General features: G+C 40.6%; 1 protein-coding gene across 1 annotated transcript in view; it reads right to left on the bottom strand.

Annotated features, from left to right (window-relative positions):
• ARID1B (AT-rich interaction domain 1B) overlaps positions 1 to 24,271 on the bottom strand; it is a 336,635-nt gene that overhangs the window by 61,622 nt on the left and 250,742 nt on the right. Inside the window, 2 exon segments of the mRNA XM_055714492.1 lie at positions 5,696 to 5,875; positions 21,894 to 21,983. Of these exon segments, the coding sequence (XP_055570467.1) occupies positions 5,696 to 5,875; positions 21,894 to 21,983 (270 nt within the window).

The following is a 24,271-nucleotide window of genomic DNA, read 5'->3' as shown; positions in this document are numbered from 1 at the left end:
TGAGGACAGCTGCCAGGCCCCGAGAAACATCCCCACTCCCTCCTGCCCTACCCTGCCTTCCTGGTAAATTCAATGTTTGGCTACGCCAGCAGAAGGGGTGGTAGCTTACAGCGCGCCTCCTCTGGGAAAACGAGTATTACAAGGGTCATCAGCAACAGTACAAAGATGCTAATACAAACAGGTGTCTTACGAAGGATGGCATGAAAACCTGGCTGACCACAATTTATGCTGTCAGTGGAGCAAACTGCTCCACTTGTAGCAGCCTAACTCATTTGAGTGCAAATTTTCCTATCATGTTGAAAGCTCAAGAAAAAGCAAGTGTACGGCATTCAGTGTTACAGAAACAAACCCAAGCAGCATGAGAGAGAGGAAAAAAAAGGTAAAGATGTGACAGAAAAGTATTTTAGGAAACGGATCACATTACTTCAGTCATCAGTTTTGACTTGTCTTTATTTCCATCTCATCCAGATTAGTGGAAACACGACCCAATCCCTCCCTGTGGGATGCCACAGAGCAGAGTTTCCCAACTACTCTCAGATATTCCCACGCTCGTTCAAAGGCAGCAGCCCTTGGACTCTTCCTCTGAGCATGGAGATCAGCCATGTCTCTCCTCAGGCCTCAGCTACCAGGCAGAGGAGTTGGTGGCATGCAACTCCTGTTTATAGTTAAAATAAATATATTCATCCATCATCTGAATGCACACATAATTAATTCATATGCTCCTGCTGCTGTGCTTTGGCTAATCCTCCCCTCCTCCCCACCCGGTAACTGACTCACTCTGCTACAAGTCCTCCTCAGCAAGAACACATGCAATCTACGCTTCCCAAGGAAACGGACCAACAATTCTCTTCTGTTTTAGAAACCAAGTTTCTGCCTGGGGGTCTTCACAGAAGGATCCCCAATATGTGGTTCAACGGAGATGAAAGGCTCCAGATTCAGCTTTATGCTGCCTTCAGACTGCCCTGTCACTCCTCCTCTTTCTCTAGGCTCGGCTGCTGGCAGATGAGTATTTTCTGTTCAGCCAGCCATCGCCCCTAGCCACAGTTCTGGTTGCTGAGACCTGCTCAAGCCACACTTCTGATCCAACATATGTGACCACAGACTGAAGGCTTCACTGGTTTCATGCTCTGCTCAGTGTTCAAGGTGTAACACACAACTCGGATGTTGCTCTGGTTTTCCAGTTGTTTTGTGCAAGAAAAATTCAATGCAGCAAGATGGTGTGTATGTGTGCTCAAAGACTACGCACAGCCTGTTAACACATTTTATGTACATGCTATTAGTAACACTGCTTCCCAAAGTGAAGCAAATTCCCTCCCTGGACTGGCAGACCTGATATCCATAATCACTGGGAGCTACTGTCAGTCCAATTTACATAAAGCCAATTTGTTTTGTCATTTAGGGTCTACAAAGTACGATTCAGCAGCATGCTTGGAGGAGCAAACACCAACGCTATATACTATTGCTGTTTTGATGCTATTTTGAATTGGGACAAAAAAATCTCTTCTTTTGTGCTTTGGCTTCTCCAGCGTAAGCAAAACACAGAAAAAACAGTGGAATCTTCTCCATAAAAATATGTGGCTCAGTGAAAATAATCCTAATCATTCATCTCCAGGGATACACGTCCAAGAGCACGGGGAAGTGGTATCTCTTCAGTAAAGAGAACAAGTGTCAATGTTTTTTCCATGTTTTTTTTTCCCCCTAAGCATTTCCTCAATACCTCAAGTACTAGCTATTCTTATACCTTTCCCAGACCACAAAAAGAAAGGCAAAATAAAAGCCAAACAAAATACAAGAGGAACTGCCAGGAATGAGGAGTGCAATCTTATTTCCATGTTTCTCTAATAGATTAGTAATTTGTTGGCAGTGGCTTTGACAGAAAACAGATGGATGCAGCATTAAACACAATGAATGCAGCAGATGCTAGGCCAGCCCACATCAGCTGGACGTGTCAGGCAGCCAAGTCCAAGAGCCCACACTTTTCAAGTGGGTACAAGCCTGGCAAAAGCGGCTGTACAATATTACTGAACAACTCCTCCCCTCCATATCCAAGGGATTTTTTATGCCGACTCCCCCTTGGCAGAATGGAATTATACCCAGAGAGATGACATCTCAAAAGCATGAGAAAAACCAAAGCAGTAACTGGAATCAGGAAGAAATAAAAAAGTGTAATGAAGATAAAATATAAAAAAAAACCCTACTAACAACCTGCCAAAGACAGATGTTCATACTCACTGCTGAAACTCTAGTCCACTTTGTCCAGGTTTGCTGAACAAAGTGCTCTGATATCTTGCCATTTCTAGGCAAGCGGGAAAGAGGGAAATTTGAGAACTACCTGTTAGTTTTGCTCTCTGCTTAGAGACGTAGGTGAGATTCACAGTATTAAAAACAGTATCTTAAAATAATTTTATATTTTTTTAAATATGCACTTAACCATCAAGTTTTTCTTGTACAGACAATTTAAATGTATTGTTCTGAATTCCTGTGAAACTATTTTACCTAGGGGACTTCAGTAGATACAGTTGATATTTCAAGCCTTAACAACAGGCTGTTGCATATGTGGGTCTGGATTTGGAGGTCCAGACTCTCAAGATACTTAAGGTATCTCATCCTTAAGACGCCACCACTTCAATTGAAATCTAGGATTAACATCAGTGGGAGCTAGACAGCAAAGTGGTTTTTTGTTACAAAGCACAAATAATTCATATTGCTTTACCACGAATGAAAGGCGGTTTAACTTACTGTGAAATTCTAGGGTTATGGTTCAAACATAGTAGTAGTTTCTCTTTGTTACACCCAAACAGAACAGTTTACTGCTGAATCAAGTAGGAAAAGTCAGGAGACAGGATGCATGTCTGACACGTTTTACTGATCCACAGGAAGTTTTTCTTTGCCTCAGTCTTAAAAAGACCCAACTGACTACAGGATCTGACTGCTCTACAGAGTGCACTTGAGGGACATTTTGCTGTGGCAGCATTTTGATGCTCGGGTCATAGACCAGAGCTTCATTAGCCCCCCAGCTAGATACTGTCCAAATATAAACCAAAGAGACTGTTTCCATCACTAACAACTTCCATCCTTGCTCTGCTTTTTTTTAATTCTTGGGACAGGAAAATGCTGGGATTTAATACAAAATTAAAACTGATGTTCTGTACTCCATGCTCCTGTGTTGTATCACAGACACACAGAAGTGTGGAGCCAAAGCCATTTTTTATTTTTGTAAGAAATGGTTTCACAGGATTGGACTAGGTCCCCAGTAAAGAACTACTTCCTGGGAAAATATATTCTACTCTTATTATAGACCTAAGTGTCACGTAAACACATGAAACCCAAATAAATCAACCATATGCATGAAATGGATCATTCTGCTCTCACGATCTGGGGGCTAATTCCTCCAACCCAAATTTACTGGTATAGTCTTTATTATGGTGAGCAATTCCACTGCATAGAAAAGACACTAGCCTCGAGCAATGGTTTTCAGGACAGCACACAGTGAAATCCAGCATGCAAACTAAAAGCTAAATGTCACAGAATGCTTTGACGCATACATAAAAATACAACTAGTCCTGTCAAACTTAGCCTATGCCTAAGTTTGGAGGAAGGCCTATGTGAACAAAACACAGAAAGCCAATAAAATCCCTGAGAATTATTTTACTTTAATAATTTAAGAACTTGATTGCAACCCAGGTAATTTTTAATATATTTGGGTTTTTGCCAATAAAAGGCAAATGGGATAACAATATAATATATTCATCATTGCTGGCACATAATTGTGCTTTGGAAGAGGGTATGTTAAGAGTTGCAATTAGATTACTTTCATTAAAAATAAAAAATGCTATCAAAAACTTAAATTTGGGTAAATACATGACTTCAAAATATCACCATCTTCATCCCCAGATTTTCTGAATGGTCACAATAGCCTGGTGAAAAGGTAGCATTCTTCTGCTCTAATTGTTACCTGTAGAGCTGGAAGTCTGCAGGCCCCTAATTTTATGATGACCAGTAAACAGGATCACTGGTACTCTCCAAGAACTGGCAGAAGAACACGCTTTTCATCCATCACACTATTCACCAGACCTTTCTGAAACGGCCTGTTAATGACAATGATGCTCATTTTCTTCCTGCCCCTCAAGTTCACTTTTTAATAGCCATTTCTTCCTGACCGCGACCCGTAAAATCATTACATAGGCACTTTCATCTTCAGAGGGAGGAAAAGAACTGCTGAACTCAAGCAAAAAAGAAAGTAGTATTCGGCATGTTACTTAAATGCATTGATTTAGTACAAAAACCTTTCCATTCAATCAGTGTGGATGGCTAATGTTTTACTGCACTTGACACCCACTATTCCCATGGTTCGGAATCTCAGCAGCAGCAGTACAGCTGGAAGTCAGGATAGCACATCATAAATCCACTGGATTTTTACCAGTTAAGCTAGTTGCTCACTGTGCAGATAAAAATAAGCACTTGGACAGCATTTTATGGCCACAAAATGCTTTCCAAATAAAAGGAAAGCACAGTCAACTGGAGTTAGGTAATTAATCTTCACACATGACTATGAGGCATTACTACCCCCATTTTACAGTTAAGGAAAGCGAAGCAGAGAAATGAATCTACTTGCCTAAGTTGAAAGATGATGTAAAAGGCTGAGCCAAAATTAGAAACTGGGAAATCTTGGCTTGTAGTCCTGTGCGCAGAACACAACAAACGCTACCCAAAGATGAAACAGAAAGGAACATTGCACAGGGCAGCAAGGCTCCCTGCAAACAAACATCAGAACTAGTTCTCAGAAACTCCTTGCTAGCACAGGCAAGCCATCAAGCCCTTCAAGATTTTCTCATCGCTGCCTCCAGTCCTTTTTGAAGATTTTAAGAAAGCAAGCAATAGTAGGAAGTGCTGAAATAGCTTCTTTATGTACCTCTAAAGAAAATGCTGCCCCTCATACATTCTGTGGCTTGACATCAACTTCATTAACCCCTAAACAGATGCATCTTTATTAAGGTTATCCATTAAAGGCAAAACAATAGACAAGCTCAAGGTTGTCCAGGGGCAGAAACGGTGTATTCTGTTTTTTGCTTTAGTCCTCCAACAACTCTGTCAAACAAGCAAAATAAAAGGAACTGTCTCTCTCAGTCTGAAGGGTTAGTTAAGATTCACAAACCTTATGCATTAGAGCTCAATATTATATTTTCACAGTAGCCACTGTAGTATTATGCTCGTTAGAAGACTTTAACCCTCACAGTCACCATGCAATTCTAAACTGGCCCTGGGATTTTATCTAAGAAAAGAAGTCCTATTCTGGGGTCTGTGTTGTGACCCTTATTCCATGCTTGGTCAAACACGGCCTCATTGCAGAGATGACATGCTTGGGCTCCCAAACAATGGTCCTGGCAAAGCAACAGATTCATCATTTCCTTCCCCAATTTAAGGTCACTATTTTTATACAGAGAAAGGTGCTAATAACAGAAGCAGCTTCTTCCACAAGGTACAGCTCTACCTCTGGATGACAGTTTTGTTTGTTTAGTGGGGTTTTTTTGGGGTTTTTTTGTGTTTTTTTTTAGGGAGGGCATTGTGTGTGTGTTTCTTGGGTTTTTTTTGGTTTTGTATTTAAAAAATCACAAACCTACCTACCTACCTACACAACACATATAATTTACAAATATATATAAATTATCATACGTAATGCCAGAAAGCGTTTTACCTTGTGGTCCATACTGGCTCATCTGAGGCCCATAAGTACCACTTGAATTACTCTGCTGAAAGCTACCAATTCCAGGATGCACTTGGCCTCCAGGCGAGGGGTGTGGTGACATGGAAGGTCCAGTTTGCTGAGGTCCATACTGTGACATCTGGGGGTTCCTCTGTATGCCTGCCATAAAACCTAAAGAGAAAAAAGCGCCAAAGCAAAAATTAGTATTGAGGTAACTATTTAAGAAATCTTTGACATTAAAAAACCTCAACCCCTTTTAGTAATTTTCATACTAAAGATACCTAGGAAAATGCTATTGTTCATACAAACGGAAACAAATGCATCTCCAAGTCAGCAAAGCTGTCTCAACAACAAAAACCTCTACACAAGACTCAAAAACTTTTACTTGTAAAAGAAAGACAGGGCAGACTTTCTTGGTTACAAATGGCTGCTGATTTTAAAATTAAAACCATCTTTAGGAAAAAAAATTAAATGCAATTATCTGCATACCTATTAAGTAGTAGGGAATTTGCCTGATGGCTTATGGTGGAAGTATAATAACTTACAAAATTTTATGTTGCTACCAAAGTGCATAAATTCAGCACACAGAAATCCACTGTAAATAATCCTATCGCCCACACACTCACCAGAGCTAAAATTTCCCTTTATGTGCAATCTAGTCATACCAGCCAGAAAAAAAAGTCCTTTTGGTCTGTATTTGTGCTCTAGGTCCTTCTTCTGGTCTGTCCCCAGCACACTTGTATTGCATTCTCTCCTTTTCCTCTTTTGTAAATGTATTAATGAATCCCATTTTAATTTAAGGTTCAACAAAAGACCTAGTGAAATGTTTTTTTAAAACACAGAAGCTTCATATAAAGGAAAAGAAACCAAGCTTATCAAATGGAAGAAGAGGGCTTTGTGGTGGGATCAGTTTTCATGAACCGGGAAAAAACCTGCAATCCTGCCCACAAAATGTTTATGCAGGGATGCTGGTTTTCTAACATTTTACCTTGAAAGGTTTTAGTGCTGTTTTCAATGTTGAAGAGGATGTGCTGAGAGGACAGTAAGGTTCTTTTTCTTATTTGTGGAGGAAATATGCTTTCTTTTCTATTCTGCTTGCATATTACATTTCATCTTCGCATTTCTCTGCTAGGCAAAATGAGAATGTACTGAAAGACAGCGTTTGTTCTGCTGCCACCAGCAGCCTGCAAAAGTGCACGAGCAAGTCTGCGTTTCGGCCCATCCTGCAACTAGTTCAGGCACCCACGCTTTGAGGTTGCAGCCAGCTGAAGCATTATTTATGAAAGGTGAGTGTTTGCGCTCCTCTCCATTAATTTTAGTAGCATGCATGTGGGGAAGTGTGAAGTCGAAAGCCAAGGGACACTTTGCCTGGCAACATTAATTACACTGTTCCTGACATGAAGGAGGGAATAGAGGTAAGGTAAGAGCAAAACCCCAACGGTGAGTGGACAACTGGAAGCTGCTGAAGGGAAGATCAGAAAAAGAAAAAAAGAGAAAAAGGGGAGAGAGAGGCAAGGACAAGCTGCGAAGAGGCAGAAATGGGTGACAGGAGGAGGGAGAGGTGGCAGGAGCATGACTCTCCCAAAGGACTGGGGTGTTCTCTCACTGGTTGGTATCGAACAACACACTGGCCTAATGCTCAATGTCTGAATTAATGGAGAGAGGTGGTTTTTCCTGAGTCACATACAGGACACATGATTAAACTTGTAACTGAAAATACTGAGGTGCTACGGCTCCCACAACCAGGTGGCTCAGGGATTTCTCTGTGGGGACCACAGCCCCAACAAGCATGTCTTGAACTCAAAAGAGTAGGTTTCTCATCCAAGCACTGCTGTTACTGACACAGTAACAGGTGACAGTGGGCAAATGACCTTTCTGTGGGTTGGCCTCCCCATTTGTACACTGGTGACAAAGTGCTGTATGAGAGGGGACAATATATGCAATGCAGAAATGAAAGGTGGTGTGTGCCTTACTAGAGCTTAAGTTTTGAGTCTAAACACATGAAACAGTTTTTGAGCACTCCACAAACCTATACTATATAGCGTACTTATCCATCCACTAAACCCCCTGTTGAGAGACAAGAAGCTCCATGCCACAGGTTGTAAAGAGAAAAACCAGGTGCTGAGACAATCTCACACCCCCTTGCGCCCCGTTCTTCTGTGCTCTGAACAGCTCAATCCATAATATGCTAAAACGCTAACAACTGCAAGGTTTAGCGGAATACACACAGAGTTTTCCTGACCTTTGTGCAAGCCCCGAGACAAGGGATTTGACCACACCTGAACTGCAAAGTCAGAGCCTGGCACCCACACTGGAGGGAGCCGGACCACAGGCGCTGGGCACACAGCACAGCAAATAACGAAAAGTGAAACAGTGGCTTGGAAACTGGTCCATCCTGGTTGGAAAACTCCACGCTTCTATAAAGGAAAACTTGTACAACCTTCTCCACTTAGCTTTATTTTGAAACAGACCCCTCAATTTTTAGAACAGTTCCACTCGGTGCACAAATCGTATTACAAAGCCTATGTCTTCTGCCGACAGTGCTGTAACTAATTTAGAAACCTAATACAATCGTATGTCTGTATGAAATAAATGCTCACATTCCTGACACACATACACCACATATATCACACTCGTGAGATCCATTTAAATGAAAAATTTTGTACTGGTCACACTAAGTTTTTTATTATAAAGATAGTAAAGTTACTCCTGGAACTAGCACAGAAGCGAGGCGTTTCTGTTCACTGTAGGCCTTTTAATCTATACGAGATAACTTTCCAAACATTGTGCTAACGATAAAAGGTTTTTCAGCAGACTTATTATCACAGGCAGTACTTTTCTTAACACCACAAGGATGGATGACACATTGAAAAGCTATTGTCCGTACTGGCCATAGTGATTTCCAGTAGTGTCACAGAGAGACTGCTGGTTGTTGAATCTCATGGCGAACGTGGACTGACGTCTAATGGAGAACATGCAGAATGTCAGTTTTAGCTAGCTCTGCTGTTGTCAGAAGAGGTCCTGAAGGGACTAGAGTAATAATTGAAATAAATGTTTCCACTCAAATCACCTCTTCTTCAGGAAACTTCTCCTAATCTGTTTCTGATGCTGTGGAGTAGACTGCATGGCTGTGTGTACAGTCATAAATAAAACACACCAGGACCATTCCCTGGCCTGGAGAGCGGTGTGGCATGCCTGTGTCCATCCAGCTAAACCTTCCCACTCAGTCTTGGTCATCTCATCTGTGTGACTCCTTCGCACAGTCCCTTGTGCTGCCTTATCCATGCCCTGGGCTGTGGCCCAGGGAGTGCTCACAGGCATAAGCCAAAACTATGCCGTGGAGCATGCCAGTAATTCAGCAGCATAGGTAATTGTTACGATAGATATAGAGGTAACAACAGATAACGCTCAAACTCATGCTCTGGCCTTAGTTTACAGAGATGCTGATTAACACAAGAATGAAACAGACTCCTTTAACAGCTTTTGGTGTTAGGCATGTGTTTCATTATCCCAGAAGGTCTGAGATCCCTCTCAAACGAGGTTGCCTTTGCTACCTTCTCTTGAGCACGGACAGGTGAAGAATTAAGGAAAAGGAAGCCAGAAATTCACAAAAACTATCTGTGCCATATTATCTTTTATCACTCTATGGCACATTGAAGCATGGCCTTAAAACAGGACATGTTCCAACACCCCTCCAGAGAGCAGAGGAGTGTCACTTCAGCTATAGATGCAATGAGAAGAAGAGGGTAAAATCAGGTCCTTACTGTGATCTGGATTCCATTACAACAGAGGGGTCTCATAATCTACCTCTGTGAGAGCTCAGTGAATGTTTGGAGATCAATGCATCAGTTTGAAGTGTTTCAAATATTTGCAGAAAGCTCAGATGTCTTAAAGAAAGACGGGGTTCCTGGTCAAGACGTAACATTCTTCATCATAAAGAGAAAACGACATCAATACTAGAAATCTTATCAGAAATGAAAGGGAGCAGCTGGTATACATTCATTTTTTCTTATTTACACACATTTTCCCTAGTGTTCAGCTTCATTTTATAACTGATACAAAAAAAAAAAAAAGAATCTTTCCAGAAAAATAGATCTGAGATAAAATTTGCTTTTGTGAGGAAGGGAGGTAGGATTACATTAGAGCTGCACTGGAGTAAAGGCAGTGAAGTGATTAAGCAGCCAGACTGTATTTGACATGTCAACCTCTGTGACAACAAGGTGGGGATTTTTGTCTTTCAAATAAACTGCTAGGGAACAGCTATGAGTTAAGACTTTAAAAATTGCAATGGCAACATGCTCATCAGTGAACAAATTACTCCCTTACTTTAATATTAGTGATAAAAGAGGTACAGATGATGCTTTACTTGCCGTCACAACAAGACATTACTTACCAAAAAAACACTTGAGTTGATTTTGGCAAACTAAGCTATTTCAGGAGTAGCTGAATAAAGTGAGCCTGCCAGAAGTATTCTCCTTTTTAGTTATTTTTTATACTACATTTACGTACCTTAAGAATAGTTGTCTTTATTAAAATCCCATTTACATTGTAGAGTCATCCTTGCATTTTTTTTAGTTCTAAATGAAACAGTAGCAATACTATTAGCAATTAGGACACCGTAACTATAATAAATGTTCAAAAAGAACGTGCATATAAGTTTTAAAAATGGTCAGGTAGTAGCATATTTTTCATCTTTCTTTTTAGCAAAATACAGGAAAAAAGATAAACCAGGTAATGCTTGTGATAGAAGTGTTTCTGCTCCTCTGATAAAGACAAAAATGAAGCTTCTGTTGTCCGCTACAGTACAAACATCTGGTAATATACATCACACAGCTAATACCATTTCATGATGCCTTTGTAAAAACATTTAATTTTTTTTTCCTTTATGCATATGTATATGCAAAACTTCATGGAATTATGCACTAAGGTTGTCTTAATTACATTCGTACACTGACCAATACAAAATCATCCATTTCTTGAATACTATCTCCTTAGCACTAACCATAAAAAAATCCCCCCGAATGTGCTGGATGTTGCTGTAACATCTCAAATGGATTCTTTTGATCTTTTAAAGTCTTGGCTTGAATATGAAAAAACCTTTCCAGGAAAGCAGCAACTCAAACACAAAGGAAGGGACTGCAAAGTAACAAGCTATTGCGCATCAGCTGATGGACAGCAACTGCCTACTGGCACACACTTAACCCACGGTCAATGAGAGGCCTTTTGATTTAGCCAGTACTGCATCGATTTTCATGAATGAAGTAAACCTGAAAACACGTGGAACACTTAGGGAACACTTAAGCTCAGGAAAACTTTGGAGTTTACAGTGATAGCAGATCATCATTAAATTACACATCTGATAAATAAAAAATGAGGAAAGATACAACTTGCAACAGTACTTTGTAAAAAAGAACTTAAAAATACACCAGGCTAGTGCTCTTTCTCGAGAGGCATGCTTAGTGACAGAGCATGGGACCAAAACAACTGAGGAACCCTTCCGAGTGAGTAACAGGGATGTTCCCCTTGTTCAAGGGCAGAGGCTACAGAAGGGGCTAGACAGGCTTACTACTCTGAAAGTCATCGAATGAGAAAAGCAGAAACAGACTTGTTGCATTCACTAATTATCAAATAATCAGAGAGAAATAACATAAAATTCTCTACTTACAAATCAGTGCAAAAAGATTAAATACGTAAAAAGAGGTATTTTCCAACACCTATAATGGAAAAACTTGTGTGTGGGGGGGAAATCACTTGAATTTCCAGTGCTTGGTATGTTAACAAGGCACTGGACAGTACCCTCTAGAAAAAAGAGCAAGTATTTGCACACACATGACAGTTTTTGGCAGTCTTTCCTTCCTCAGACAGCCATTTGGGTTGTATTCACTACCTCAGGATTTTCACCAGCGAAGACAACAGAACTGAGATAGATTTAAACAGCAACTCCTAAATGTAGCTTGTCCGTGGGTAAACAACACTGAGACGGAAGTGGCAGAGTAAAGCTAAACAAATAAACCCCAATATTCTGTGCAGTGGATACAATAAAACTTGGCAACCTGTTAGCATGGCAGCATGCTCGGGAAGATCACAGTTAGACTGAAACACTCCCTACCCCACTGTCTCAGATGGCAAGGGCAGCTTAGGAAGCCTCTGGACTGGTGAACCACGTCTGGGGTTTTGCCCAGCTAAACATGTCCACAGTCAGCAAGTACCTCGGAGCGCTGTGAGGAAACGTGCAACAGAGCAAGATTCACACATTAATGAAGTGTTTTAGTAATTGAAAGAGTTGGCTACTCTTGCATAAGCCTGAGACACCAGGACCCTAAATACACAACCAGGTTTTCTGCACTGACTATCGATGGTACTAGGACAAACATCTTTAAATGGTGTGGTCAAACCCAGAGACGAGCAGCTTACAGACTGCAGGAGCTAAGAAAACACTGTTGTGCCACTGCTTATGGATGGCCAGCGCTACCTGGCCATAAACTACTTACTGTCACTGGCAAAGAATGGCATGGTACCTCCCTAAGGTGCTACTTAAAATATACATTAATAAGGACACAGTGACAGAGGTTTAGACACTGGAAAAAATCTAAGCAGACAAAAATTTTATACAAGTCTAAACAAATAACAGCAATGAAGAAACTGGGGAAGATTTGATCCATGTACCAGAATACAACCCAAGTGAATCCAGTGAAACCATGTGGGTGGCATAAGAAAACTGGCCTCTAGAGCAAGCAGGCACAAGACTTCTTTACATTCAAGATACCTCAGCTCTTATTCTCGTTTTCCAGAAGCCAGCCTTACTAAAACATGCCCAGCTGGACTGGTGCAGCACATACAAAACCTACGTTTGTCATACATGGAACATCTGACTTAGTAATATACACTACAGAGTGATGGGTTGGTGAGCATGAGCAGATCAGCTTGCAGTGTCAACCTCATTTAGATGACGCAAATACTGATGCTCGATATTCCTGTCCAGTAAGGCAAGTAAAATAAATAAATCAAATAAATACAAAACCTTCACAAACAGATGGCAAAAAAGATTCTGACTTGTACTGAGCACAGCTAAGTTACTGCACTGCACCAATACAGTATCTTTGGATGGCTCTGGTACGAACCTGTTAGATGTGCCCCAAGCAGCAGCACTGACATGGGCAATATTTTGGTATTACATCAGATCTTTGCTAATAACCCTGGTAGAGAGAAGACTTCTGCTGACAAACAACTTGGAAAACTGAAGGGTAGCAGCATAAAAAAAAAAAAAAAAAAAAAGGTACTGAGACCACTGACAGAACAAATCAAGAGGTTTATTCTTCAGCCTGTAACAAGAAGGCTAATCATCTTCTTGATACGAAGTTTTATACTTGTAAAAAAGCTAAAAAAAAATATATATTATTTTAAACCCCTCATTTTTTTCCCAATCATAGTTTGTTTGTAAAAAAATTCCCAAAGAGTTTTTAAGACAGAGTTCTTTATTGTTTCCCCATTAACCATGAAAAAAATAATCCACCTACTACATTGAACTCTTTCTTCAGCCCACATAAAACCTTGTCATCTTCTCCAAGTCCATCAGGGTGCCACTAAAAACATCTGAAGGTTCTCTGCACCACAGTAACAGCGATACTGTTTCCCTTTGTTACCTGGACAATTTAATTTCCCATTGGCACCTGCTAGTATCTGCAGAACCACCAAATTTCTTCACATCCATTCAACAAAGGATGTTTCTTTACTTATGTGAAACAGCAGCTATGGAAAACATCACCTTAGCAAAACTGGGGCTCCCTGCAAAGATCACTGCAGTATTTCTCCTTTTCACAAAAGGACCAATCTTCTGTTTAAGAAAAAGTGCTGGATTGGTTTTATTTTTCTTTAGAAGTATTTTCTTATTATGCTTCAATATCTATCGTACTGTCTACTCACTGTTTACTTGTCTGACTGCTTCTCTTTACAATGTGAATAGCTTTGGGGAAGATGGAAACTAATGACCTAGCTAAGGTTTTAACCCAGACCCCCTAGTGTTTTACCAGCTGTGCTATTAGGTTAACTGGCTGAATCTCCTCTGCTTCTCTCTCTGATATTACAAAACCCGGTCCATGTATGGCATGCAATATTGTTTAAATTTTTCCCACCCCTAAACCTCCCTCTGCTACTGCCTAGCCTTGAAATTCATATAATCTATCACTGATAAATTAGAATCTGGGGAAGGATCAGACAGATTACCCAGATGGTAGCTGGGGAAGAAATATCCAACCTTTCCTAATGCAAACCTTGCGTAATGCTCTCTGATGTAAATTTTAAGTGCTCTACTGAGGGCAGAGAAGGAAAGACATTTGTGGAGATGTTGATGCACAGACAGAACAAAAAAACATTGCTCATCCACCATCTTACTACAACATAACTTACACAAGATGCTTTTACTGTAGTGCTTGGAAAATCAGGGTAACGGTGACTTGCAGCACAAGAGGATCTCACCCTGACCTCCCAACTGCCCCCAAAGCAAATCCTCAGTTTCAGTAGGTAGCTAAGGCTGCTGCAATTAATCTGAGCAGCAACGTTAAAAACCCAAGGAGTCCGTCTGCTTTATACAATCAACATTTGTCTAAGTTTTCCTAATAACATGCATACTTCGGAAGATCATGGCAGACAGCAAAGAAGGAACAGCATTTTCCCATGTGTACTGTCCAAGGCCTGCAGGCTTAAATGGTCTAATTTTCAGGTTTGAAAAACGTACCGTCCCCGGAAACTCCTGGTCAAAGGTTCCACAGATCAACTCAGATCATCCTTTTCATGAAGTAAATACATTGAATACCATGATATATATATGGATTTTGTGGACAAGACTAAAATACACATGACGTTTCCTTTCTGTCCTGCACACACATAAAAGAAATCATAGTATTTTTTTCAAAACCACAAAATCAGCGTGCTATCCTCAGTCCCAAAATGCTTTTGTCTTGTTTTATTTTACCACAATACACGACTTGACTGACTTTTTTCCCTCCCTTGATATGCAGCTGTTTCCTGTTCCTTCTACAGCCTTTTGGGATCCTTTGGGATGCAAGGAACTATCCAGCATTAGTTGTTAATACGTACATTATATAGATTTCAGCTCATTGCCCTATATATTAACTTTAAAAGACATAAAGGGTCTTAGATCAGAAGTTTTTTATTTTTAGAGAAGTTTCACTTAAAAGGTTAACTTAGGTAGTGAGGGAGCAGTGTCCTGGAAACAACAGTGCACTGAACATGTGGACCACAGACACTCCCAGTTTATAGGCCATGATGGGAAGCTGTCCCAGGAACAGGGATCATACCCAGTAACTTTACATTGAGCCCGGTGACAGCAACATTTTGTCAAGTTCTTCATCAGTGACTGCTTGTGGTTTACCTTGCTCCCTGAGCCCAGAGGCAGGGAATCTGACGGCTGCCTAATGAAGTCTGTGGAAACTTCTATATCGAGAAGTCTCTCTGCCGGCAACTATATATACTCCCTCAGAAAAACTCAATTCTGCTTCGTAATTTCAAAAAGAGAATCCCCAATTTAGTTTTAAAAAATGAAATAAAGACTCATCCCCAAGTATAACACGATTTAGCATCAACAAGAAGAAAGCAGTGACCAGCTGCCAGCATACAAAATTTACTTGTGAGACCTGACTTTGGGTTTTGATTGTACTGATGTTATCATGTACTTCAAATACTACTTCTGCAGTTTTGCTCTCTCCCAGCATTGCTTATTACATGTAAATCATACCCTTTCCTCCTTCAGTTCTTCTCACAGATGGCCAATACTGCTGTATATTTAGTGCAGGCCACAACTAATCTGATCAACCTAAAGCTGAGACTGGCTGGTGTATGTTTGAAATTCAAGTACAGTCTGAAACGAGCACCCTGAAATGGCAACTGATTTCTTTAAGAATTAACCTGCTTTGGCACAGTAACATCATCTCTAATACTTTTGGACAAGAAAAACAGGTCTTCCTGCAATGCTTAACAGGCAAACAGACACAAAGCTATTCACTCCTGCAGCTCAGGGTGAACACCAATAACCTTTTATCCCAAAGATCTTGATTACTAATCAAAGTAGACATATTGTAAGCTTTTTTGCTGTGCATTGCTGTATGATGTAATACTATAAAAATAATTAGAAAAATGGGGTCTTGGGTGCTATTGCAATTAAAATAGCAAAGAAAAATAGTGTGTACACATTTAAAAAATCTGCACATCACACAAACACTACATTTCAGTGCACTTACTTTCACTTTTACAATCAAATTAAAAATACAGTGGCAAAACCCAATGCTATCCTGATCCTTTTTAAAGACTGTTCATAAATTTAGTGCTCACTAAATTGAGAAACTAATCAACTTTTTGAGTCACCGAAGAAGTTTAGCGCATGGCTCTACTCCATGGCTCTGCCTTCACCTACAGGTCAGCTCTGAATGTTTCTATGCGTCACATTCCTATTTCATCATGTGACTTGAGACAAAAAAGATAACGTTTTACAGAGGTAGTAGTGTGACAGTTTCAACAAAAACTTGCTTCTCCTCCTTACATGACGCACTTTTCTGGCTGTTGGGGGCACAATTACTTTAACCTCAGTTTTCTGGGCACAAAGATTTCCTCCCAGCCTGGCACAGTGTTCCTGCTTACCAGCTGGAGCTCAGCTCCTCCACACTGACCCACTTGGAGAACACGACGTGCAGAAGAGGCACTCAAACATACCTGTGGCTTTGCACTCAGTACATGTCTCAAGCATCTTTCTTTAAGAGCCTGAAACACTTCAGTCTACATCGAGTAAACTTATTACCAAGTCTGATTTAACCTTAAGTGGTGTCATCGTTAATATGGCAAGCAGAAAAATTTTAATGACACGAATCATTTTATTCTCTAGCTCCTCAGTGCTCTGAATAGATCCTGAATCCCCAAATGGGAGCAAAAAAACGTATTCTCAGGGAAAAAGACTCTTTATGATCTAAAAGTGAACTACAGTATCTTTTTGTTGCAATAAGAATTCTTTGATCTATTTTCTTACTTCTGGTTTCTTTTTTTAAGGAGAAAACAGATTTCAGGGAAAAGAATCTCTACCATCAAATGTCAGTATTAAGCCATACATCTGATGGGAACTGTGGGTGCAAAACACCCGATTGGTATTCCATGCCTTCCATGCATACAAAACATTTGTATTTTGTTAGAAGAAAATACATGACAGTGGAATTTATGTGATGACTGCGTACAAATAAGCATGCCCTGAAAACAGTTAAAGGGGAGAAAACGGGCAAATTAGGAAATTGTAGTTACAGGAATTCAGTTGCTACTTAGTGTTTATAGGGAAGCACAAAGAGAACATCAAAATGCCTGATCACATCCCATCTGTTACTACCTCTTGCTGGATAACATCTTGTCTGCCAAAAAAGCTATTTAAATTTACTACATTGCAGCTACTGATAAATATCACTTCTGTGAAGATCTAATACTAAATAAGGACTAGATCTGAGGATATAGCTTACAAGCAGTTGTGTCAAAATGATCCAAATTTTGCTTAGTATAACACCTGTACTCCTACAAGTCTACAGTTTCTTACTCCCTGTCCCTGTCTGTGATGTGTTTTTAACAGAGCATACAGCTGTACCACAATCCTCAAAAGCTACATCATGTCAACAACAGAAAGAAATAAACGTACAACGGAAAAGATGACATGAAACAAGGAAAAAGAAAAGGTACTGGGAGTAGGTGACAGAGAAGAGGAAGGCTACTATTCAACAATTTTGGAGGTGCTTAACTCCGGGCACTTTCCACATAGATCTGACAGGCACAGAATGGTGCCATGAAACTGCCTCCAGCAACGGAATACATTTTCCAGCACATCACAGCAGCTGCAACGGCATCAATTCTGCTTGCAATCCATGTCCAAACAGAAAAGTTCTCAGTGGTCCTATTTCCGCATATCTCAAGGACTAATTAAATCCTCATTACTATCTTCTAATTATTCCAGTGCTCTGGGATTTCACTGAGCAAGTCCCCAATGGTGCATTAGATGAAAAGGGTTAAATAACCTGTGTTGATTTTGAGACTCCAGATCTGTTTCAGACCTTTAGCATATCATCAGCATTATCATGAATATTTAACTACGTACCGCTGTGAAAATTATAAGGGGAAAACAATTAAAGATTTTTTAAAAATTAATTCTGACCCATATACATTTGCACTAATAAATAAGGCTTCTTTAAGTATCCCCATTATGAGAGCACTTGCTAGAGTAATAACGTGAAGTCATTAACTGTTTCCATTAAATTCAATTGTTTTCAGGAGCTCCCAATTCACTATTTTAATATGAGACTCAAACCTGACATGTACATATCCAACTGCGTAAGCATGAAAAATACTACTTAAAAGTAGGTAAGTTTGCTACGCTTTTTAAAACTTAGGTAAGGAACCATTCATTTCTTCAGGGGTAAAAGTGCCTATTTCAACATTATTGTGAGACGTATTATCCTATTAGTGTTTGCATAGGTGAGTATTCATATATGCAGACAGGCATCTCCATTAGGTTACAAAAGAAAACGTGGGAGTATAAGCTAATGCCCAGGATGGAAGGCTTCTTTTTCAGGCTGCAGCTTCAGAAAACTGGTTTAGGGGGTCAATTTGGATATGCTGGGTTTCTATTTGATCCATACAAATAACTTCCAATGCACTGAGCAATTCTAGCTACTAAAGTACATCCTCAAAGCATAGCTTCTAAAATCCAAACAGAGAAGTAGGTACAGCTGCATAGAGGGAACTCAAGCGACTGTGTACCTCCATTATTTGCCAAAGGGTTATGACAGCCATGGTATCACTGCTGCCCTACCTCTGGGGGCTGATGTGACTAAAGTTGATAAAAAGCTTTGACTTCAATGAACACAAAAAATCAAACCCCTATTCTTGATCGTTGTAAAGAAAAGCCTCAAGTAGCTATATCAGAAACAAAGAGCAAAATATGCATCCCCCTTCCCCCCAAAAGCACAGCAAGTTTCATTGACTAGCTTAATTAGTCATGACTACATTTTTATGCGGTATCCCCAAGTAATGGTAATCGATGGATTCAGCAGCAGTTAAATGCATATGTAGGTGAGCAGCCGTGGCCACTCCTGCTTCTCCAAGAGGCTTCTGACCCCAGCCCTGCACAGTCTGCTCCCTCTGTCTCCAGGGCTCTCTGGCTCCAACAGTCCATTAAGGTGTATGGGACTTACTTCAGGTCCCAGTAGTTTCAAAGACATGTGAGCTGAGACATAGGTTATGCACACAAAAGTCCATGCAATTTCTTATGGCCTTGGTAGTGTGTATTGGTAGAACTGAAAAGGTTTTATTGATTAGGCATCAAACAGCAGTGGCCAGTTACCGATTCTGGGATGAGAACAGAAGTGGGTTGCCTAGAATAGCATGCTCCATTTATGCTGACCCAGGTTGAAATGTCCTACAGCTTGAGCAGGATTTGAACAATTGGCAAATTGTTTTTAAAAAGTAAGCATTTCTGTGCTTATTACAAGAAGTATGAAATAAGCTATATGAAAAGCAAGCTGAAAAGCAAAAAAAAATCCAGTCCCCCAAGAAATTCCTGTTACTGTACACACATTAACACTCACCTCCTTCCACACACTGAATGCACATGTGAAAATACACTCATTGCTTCATGCTGCACTGTATGACAGGGGATATATAGTCTTAGGCAGGCAAACATAAAAATCCCAGCTGGGTGCTGAGTAACCATGGAAAGTAGGGTAAAATATAATCAAACACTTCCATAATAAAATAAATACGTGTAAACTTAATGGTTCAAGGTAGTGGTTTAGTATCCAGAAGTGCTACAGCTCAGACTCCACCTGTCAATCAAGCTTCACAGTATCTGGTAAATAACATTTTTTTCAAGTATTGAGAGCAGACAATTCTGCTCAAGAAATTATTAGTCGTTTTCTGGTCATTCAATTCTCTCTCTAAACAAGGAAAGAAATGTGCTAAAATAAACAACATTACCTTATCCTATGGAGGGCCTCTGGGTTTTGCGTTTTCATTTCTTTTTTTTTTCTCTTTTCTTTTTTTTGGGAGAAACTGTATCAGTAAGCCAAGAGTTTAAATTACTGTAACAGATGCCTATGGATCAGGTGTCCTTAGCAGCAACGATTTTCTGCTCAGGTTTTTATCAGTAAATGACAACCACCTTCCCTTTGAGTCCCCATCACTCCCCCTCCTTCAAGTTCAGTGGAAACCAGTTCAAGCAAGCAAAGGAATCAACTAATGTAACAGCCTTTTTAAAAGGTGAAGTTTTCCATTTCAAAGGAGCCTCTAATCAATGACAGGGCACAAAAGGGAATGCACGCATGTTTATGCGTGTATAGCACAGACTTTAGAGAAGCTTTGGGGAACACGTTCTGCAAAATCAATATGACCTAGCTAGTTACAAATTTCATATCTGCTGCATGAAACAAATGGATTTCTTGTACAAGCTGGGTCATGAGGATCGTGCATATTACAAAAGATTTTGCATATGAAGAGTGCAAAACCAGCAACATTCCCAAACACATTTTCTCTAAGAACATACCCACAGTTCTCACCCCCCTGCACAGAGGAAGAACCAGACTAAATCAGTCTGTGAATTTCACTTGTCTCACTGTTATTTACTTCTTTCACTTCCCAGTTATGGCAACTGTCTTTCTCTCTTTTACTTTTGAACCCCCCTCTGCCTCTCCCAACCATACAATGACCCCCAGTTTTGTTCTACAGCAGCAACCCGGAGATTCGACTCTTCCAGCTCTGTCAGACCTTCCTAACTCATTCCCCAAAGACAGGTGAGGAATACACACTGCAGAAATAATTACTACTGGGCAGTGTAACGTTTTGTGCCAAGACCCAGTCACGCCAGGAAATGCACACATCTTTCTGAGATGCTTGGGTCTTCAAAGCCTCCATCTGATCCATTCCCACTGTCTTGTGACTTTCTATCCCACAAAGCCTCATGTATTTGTTATTGAGTACTGAGGTCATTCTTTTTTCAACGAAAATGTACCTTATTCTAAAAAAAAATGTAAGGGGAAAATAAGTCCCTGCACTAACAACTGTGTATAAAGAATGAAAAGGAAACAAAACAAGTAAGTGGAGTGTGGAATTCTGTGTTTCATGTTCTCATTAATCAGCATTCCTGGAAGAGGGGACATCCAGCACAGAAAAATAGCAAAAATTAAGACTCTCTCCTCTTCTTTGTAAGTCCTCTTAGTTCCTCCTGGATGCTATCCCAGGAATTTTTCATTCTGTGAGTTCAACTTGTTTCACTGTGAGAAAACTTTTAGTATTTATGGTATCCCCATATGGTGCTACTTGGAATATTTCTGGTAGCAAGACATTTTAGGAGGGGCCTTTCACAAATAACTCCATGTTTATCACAGTTATCATGTGTCTGTTTTGCAAGCTTGTCACTGGCACGTTAACCACTGCATGGACTGGATGCCCAGTTTACAGCAGCTAATCACATGTATGGCCATGCATCAAAACTGTGACAACTGTCTTCTACGAGCTACGGAGGACGGAGGTTACAGGAAAAGGGCTTGAAGTTTATAAACGGTAACATTAAGAAAAAAACCAATGCTCTGTTTATTTTTGTGATCACTTGCTAGGAAATGTTCTTTTAGAACAGTGCTGCTGCTTGCAAGGTTTTCCCTTGCAAGATTTCCAAATCTTTGAACTATTTGACCTAAATAGTTGATTTCCCTTTATATTTAAAGATACTTTTATTCTGGAACTGGCTAGAGGGCTAGCAATTGTACCCATGCAAAGACATCAGAGATGAGAATTTTAAGAACAGTGCAAAACTGCAGTGCTCGTAGCTAGTGCTATTTCTATATATCCTATTCCAAGACAGACAACGAAAAGTTGAATTCCCTAGGACATGACTCAAGTATTTACAGCAAACTGCCTTTTTCTCCGAGCATTCACTGTATTTTGATAAAGCCTTGTTTCCAATTATATTTTGGTAAAACCTGCTATTCAATTGCTGTTTCCTCAGAGAAGGAACCCCCCCGAGCATTTCACAATGAGGACTGTCATTATTTTCCCTCGGAAAAGAAAAGAAATATGAGGAAATCTCACACTGCTAACGTGCAACTTAAAATGAAGGCTGCATTTGGCACCAACTAAAGAACCCCACCACCTAACAAACCTCGGTCCTGTGGCATTGGTGACTGGCTCAGGGCAGGGTGGGAGCTGGATTCAGACTGGCTGCCAGGAGGCTGCGGTGGCATCTGACTGCCTGTAACACATGGAGAGAAAAGGGAAAACAGACTTGCTTTTAACATCGCAATGCACAAAACCAAGCCTTGCTGCATTTTTCAACCACTCAACATCAAAGTAAGTACCAGCTGTATAAGGAAAAGACAGAGCTCAACAGGCCTAGCTTTTTCCAGTTTTTTTCTTCCTTTTACCTTTTTTTTTTTTTTTTTTTTTTTTGTGAAACCCATGGAGGAAACATGCATAAACATATTTAGCAACAGGCATGGCGAAATGTTCAATTTCGTATTGAGCGAGTTCCCAACCTCACTGACATGATCCAATTTATAGCTGCAAATCTCCTGACACATATTTCTGTTAGAGAGTTTAACAAAATCCAAGTCTGCTGAACAATAGGGCTCATCCTGCCGAGCTTAAACTGGCCTCCAGCCAGGCAGACATGGACTGCTGCCAGCAATATTACCAATGAAAAATTCAGTCAATACAAAAATGACTAACAACAACAATTTAAAAAGTATTTCAATGAATCAGTGGTTCTAATATTATTTGAATGTCCATGTAGAATATGGGAATAAGAATAATACGTAGGTGCACATGGTGAAAGTGAAGCATGTTTGAAAGAGATCAGACAGAAAAGGGGTATCTTATTATTCAAATAAAAGCAAAGGGAAGATATTTTCCTATTAAAATATCCACCCAGAACAGACAAACCCATTTTTACGGCCTTGTTCAAAAGAGACCCACACAGTTTTATCCACTGCTGTCTACCCACCCAAAGAAGTGCTGCCTGTGAGGCTCAGGACATGGAATGTTCCCTTTCAATACAAAGCAGGTGCTTATTGCACTGATGCAAGTCACTCCGCTGGGTCACCACAAGACTGTGTCGAGCAGGGAGGGTCCACTCTACCACTCTCCCACTGCACAACACCCCAACAGTGTCGTGCCTAACAGCCCACCTGCCACAGCCTGAGCAGGAGTAAGGAGGAGACCCAGCCATCGCCTGGACTTGGGACTCCTCTCCACTGCTGGTCTGAAACATGCCTGCTCCTGACAGCCCAAGCGGCTTGCAGACCACCTCAGGTTAGGCAGCAAATACATACTTTAAGCATTTAAGACACTGTAGCGACAAGCACAGTATAAACAGCAGTAGACAGATTTATATCTCTCATCCTCAGAAACTGCTCAGATTGTTTTCCGTTTGAAAGAAATGGAAAGAATAAAAACACAGGCAATAGATTTGTGCCTGCTGAGACTCATTTCCTCCCGCTCAGCAGCTGCCCCTCTGCAGTGGCGGGAGCAAGAATCCTGCGGCCAGTCCTGGTGCTGGGAGCTGGGTTGGTGGGGGGAGTGGGCAGCTGAGCCAGCTCTTTAGAGAGATGAAGGGCCCCAAGTTGGACGTAAACACAGGAAAGCTAAAGTGTCTGCTCTGCCCCATCCACTTCCCAGCCTCAAAGCAACTGGCTCTCAGCACCAACTGTAAAGAAAGGCCGGACTGATAATGAACAAAAGAAAATCCATAAAACGTGGAGTGTAACCACTGCCTAGCTATTCAGATGAGGTGCATTTGCACTAAAGAACATGACAGTCAACATTACCAGGAGCAGCTGTGACAACTGTCTCAGAGATGCAAATGCTGGACTAGAGGCAGAACTGCTCCTCCAAAAGACCAAACATGCCACTCAGTGCCTGAGGCTTTGGGATCCAGGGCCCATTCATGAACTCTAAGGCATATGACAATAATATTCTGGCTTATGTTTTGATGCCACTCAAGAGCGGGCTATGGAGACAGTAAGTGCCTGCATTATAACGAACGCTTTTTGCTTGACAGGAAGGATTCAGTGACTCAAGACTGTACACAAACAGCAATTCCATGTTATTAACACAGGGCACTGCCACTTTCACTGTGTATGCCCGAGGCACTGCTATCAGACAGAATACTGCAAGTACATCTGAACCATCTGAGAATTTTACAAATACAAATACAAAATTTAAAAAAAAAATTAAAAATAAAGGCAGGGGTAGTCCTGACTGCACCACACAGCTCCCAGTGGGATTCTCCTTTAGATGGAGGTTTGGCAAACTTTGAGAGACGTTCATAGTGCCTGGAAGATCTATGCTAGGCCACATAGTTCGAATACATTTATACATGGTCTTTAATTTTTTTACATTAATAGTAACTTCAGCTACCTGGCAGTAGCCCTATCCTGCACAGGCAGACGTGCAAGCATGGACTGGGAAAGTCAAAGCCTAAAACAGTGCATGTAGGACCAGTTACAAAGAAATCATTTCCATTTGCATCCTTAGCGAATA

This window comes from Falco cherrug, chromosome 6 (genome assembly GCF_023634085.1).
Source record: "Falco cherrug isolate bFalChe1 chromosome 6, bFalChe1.pri, whole genome shotgun sequence".
In the NCBI taxonomy this organism is placed as follows: Eukaryota; Metazoa; Chordata; class Aves; order Falconiformes; family Falconidae; genus Falco; species Falco cherrug.
This window is presented reverse-complemented; position numbering and strand designations above follow the sequence as displayed.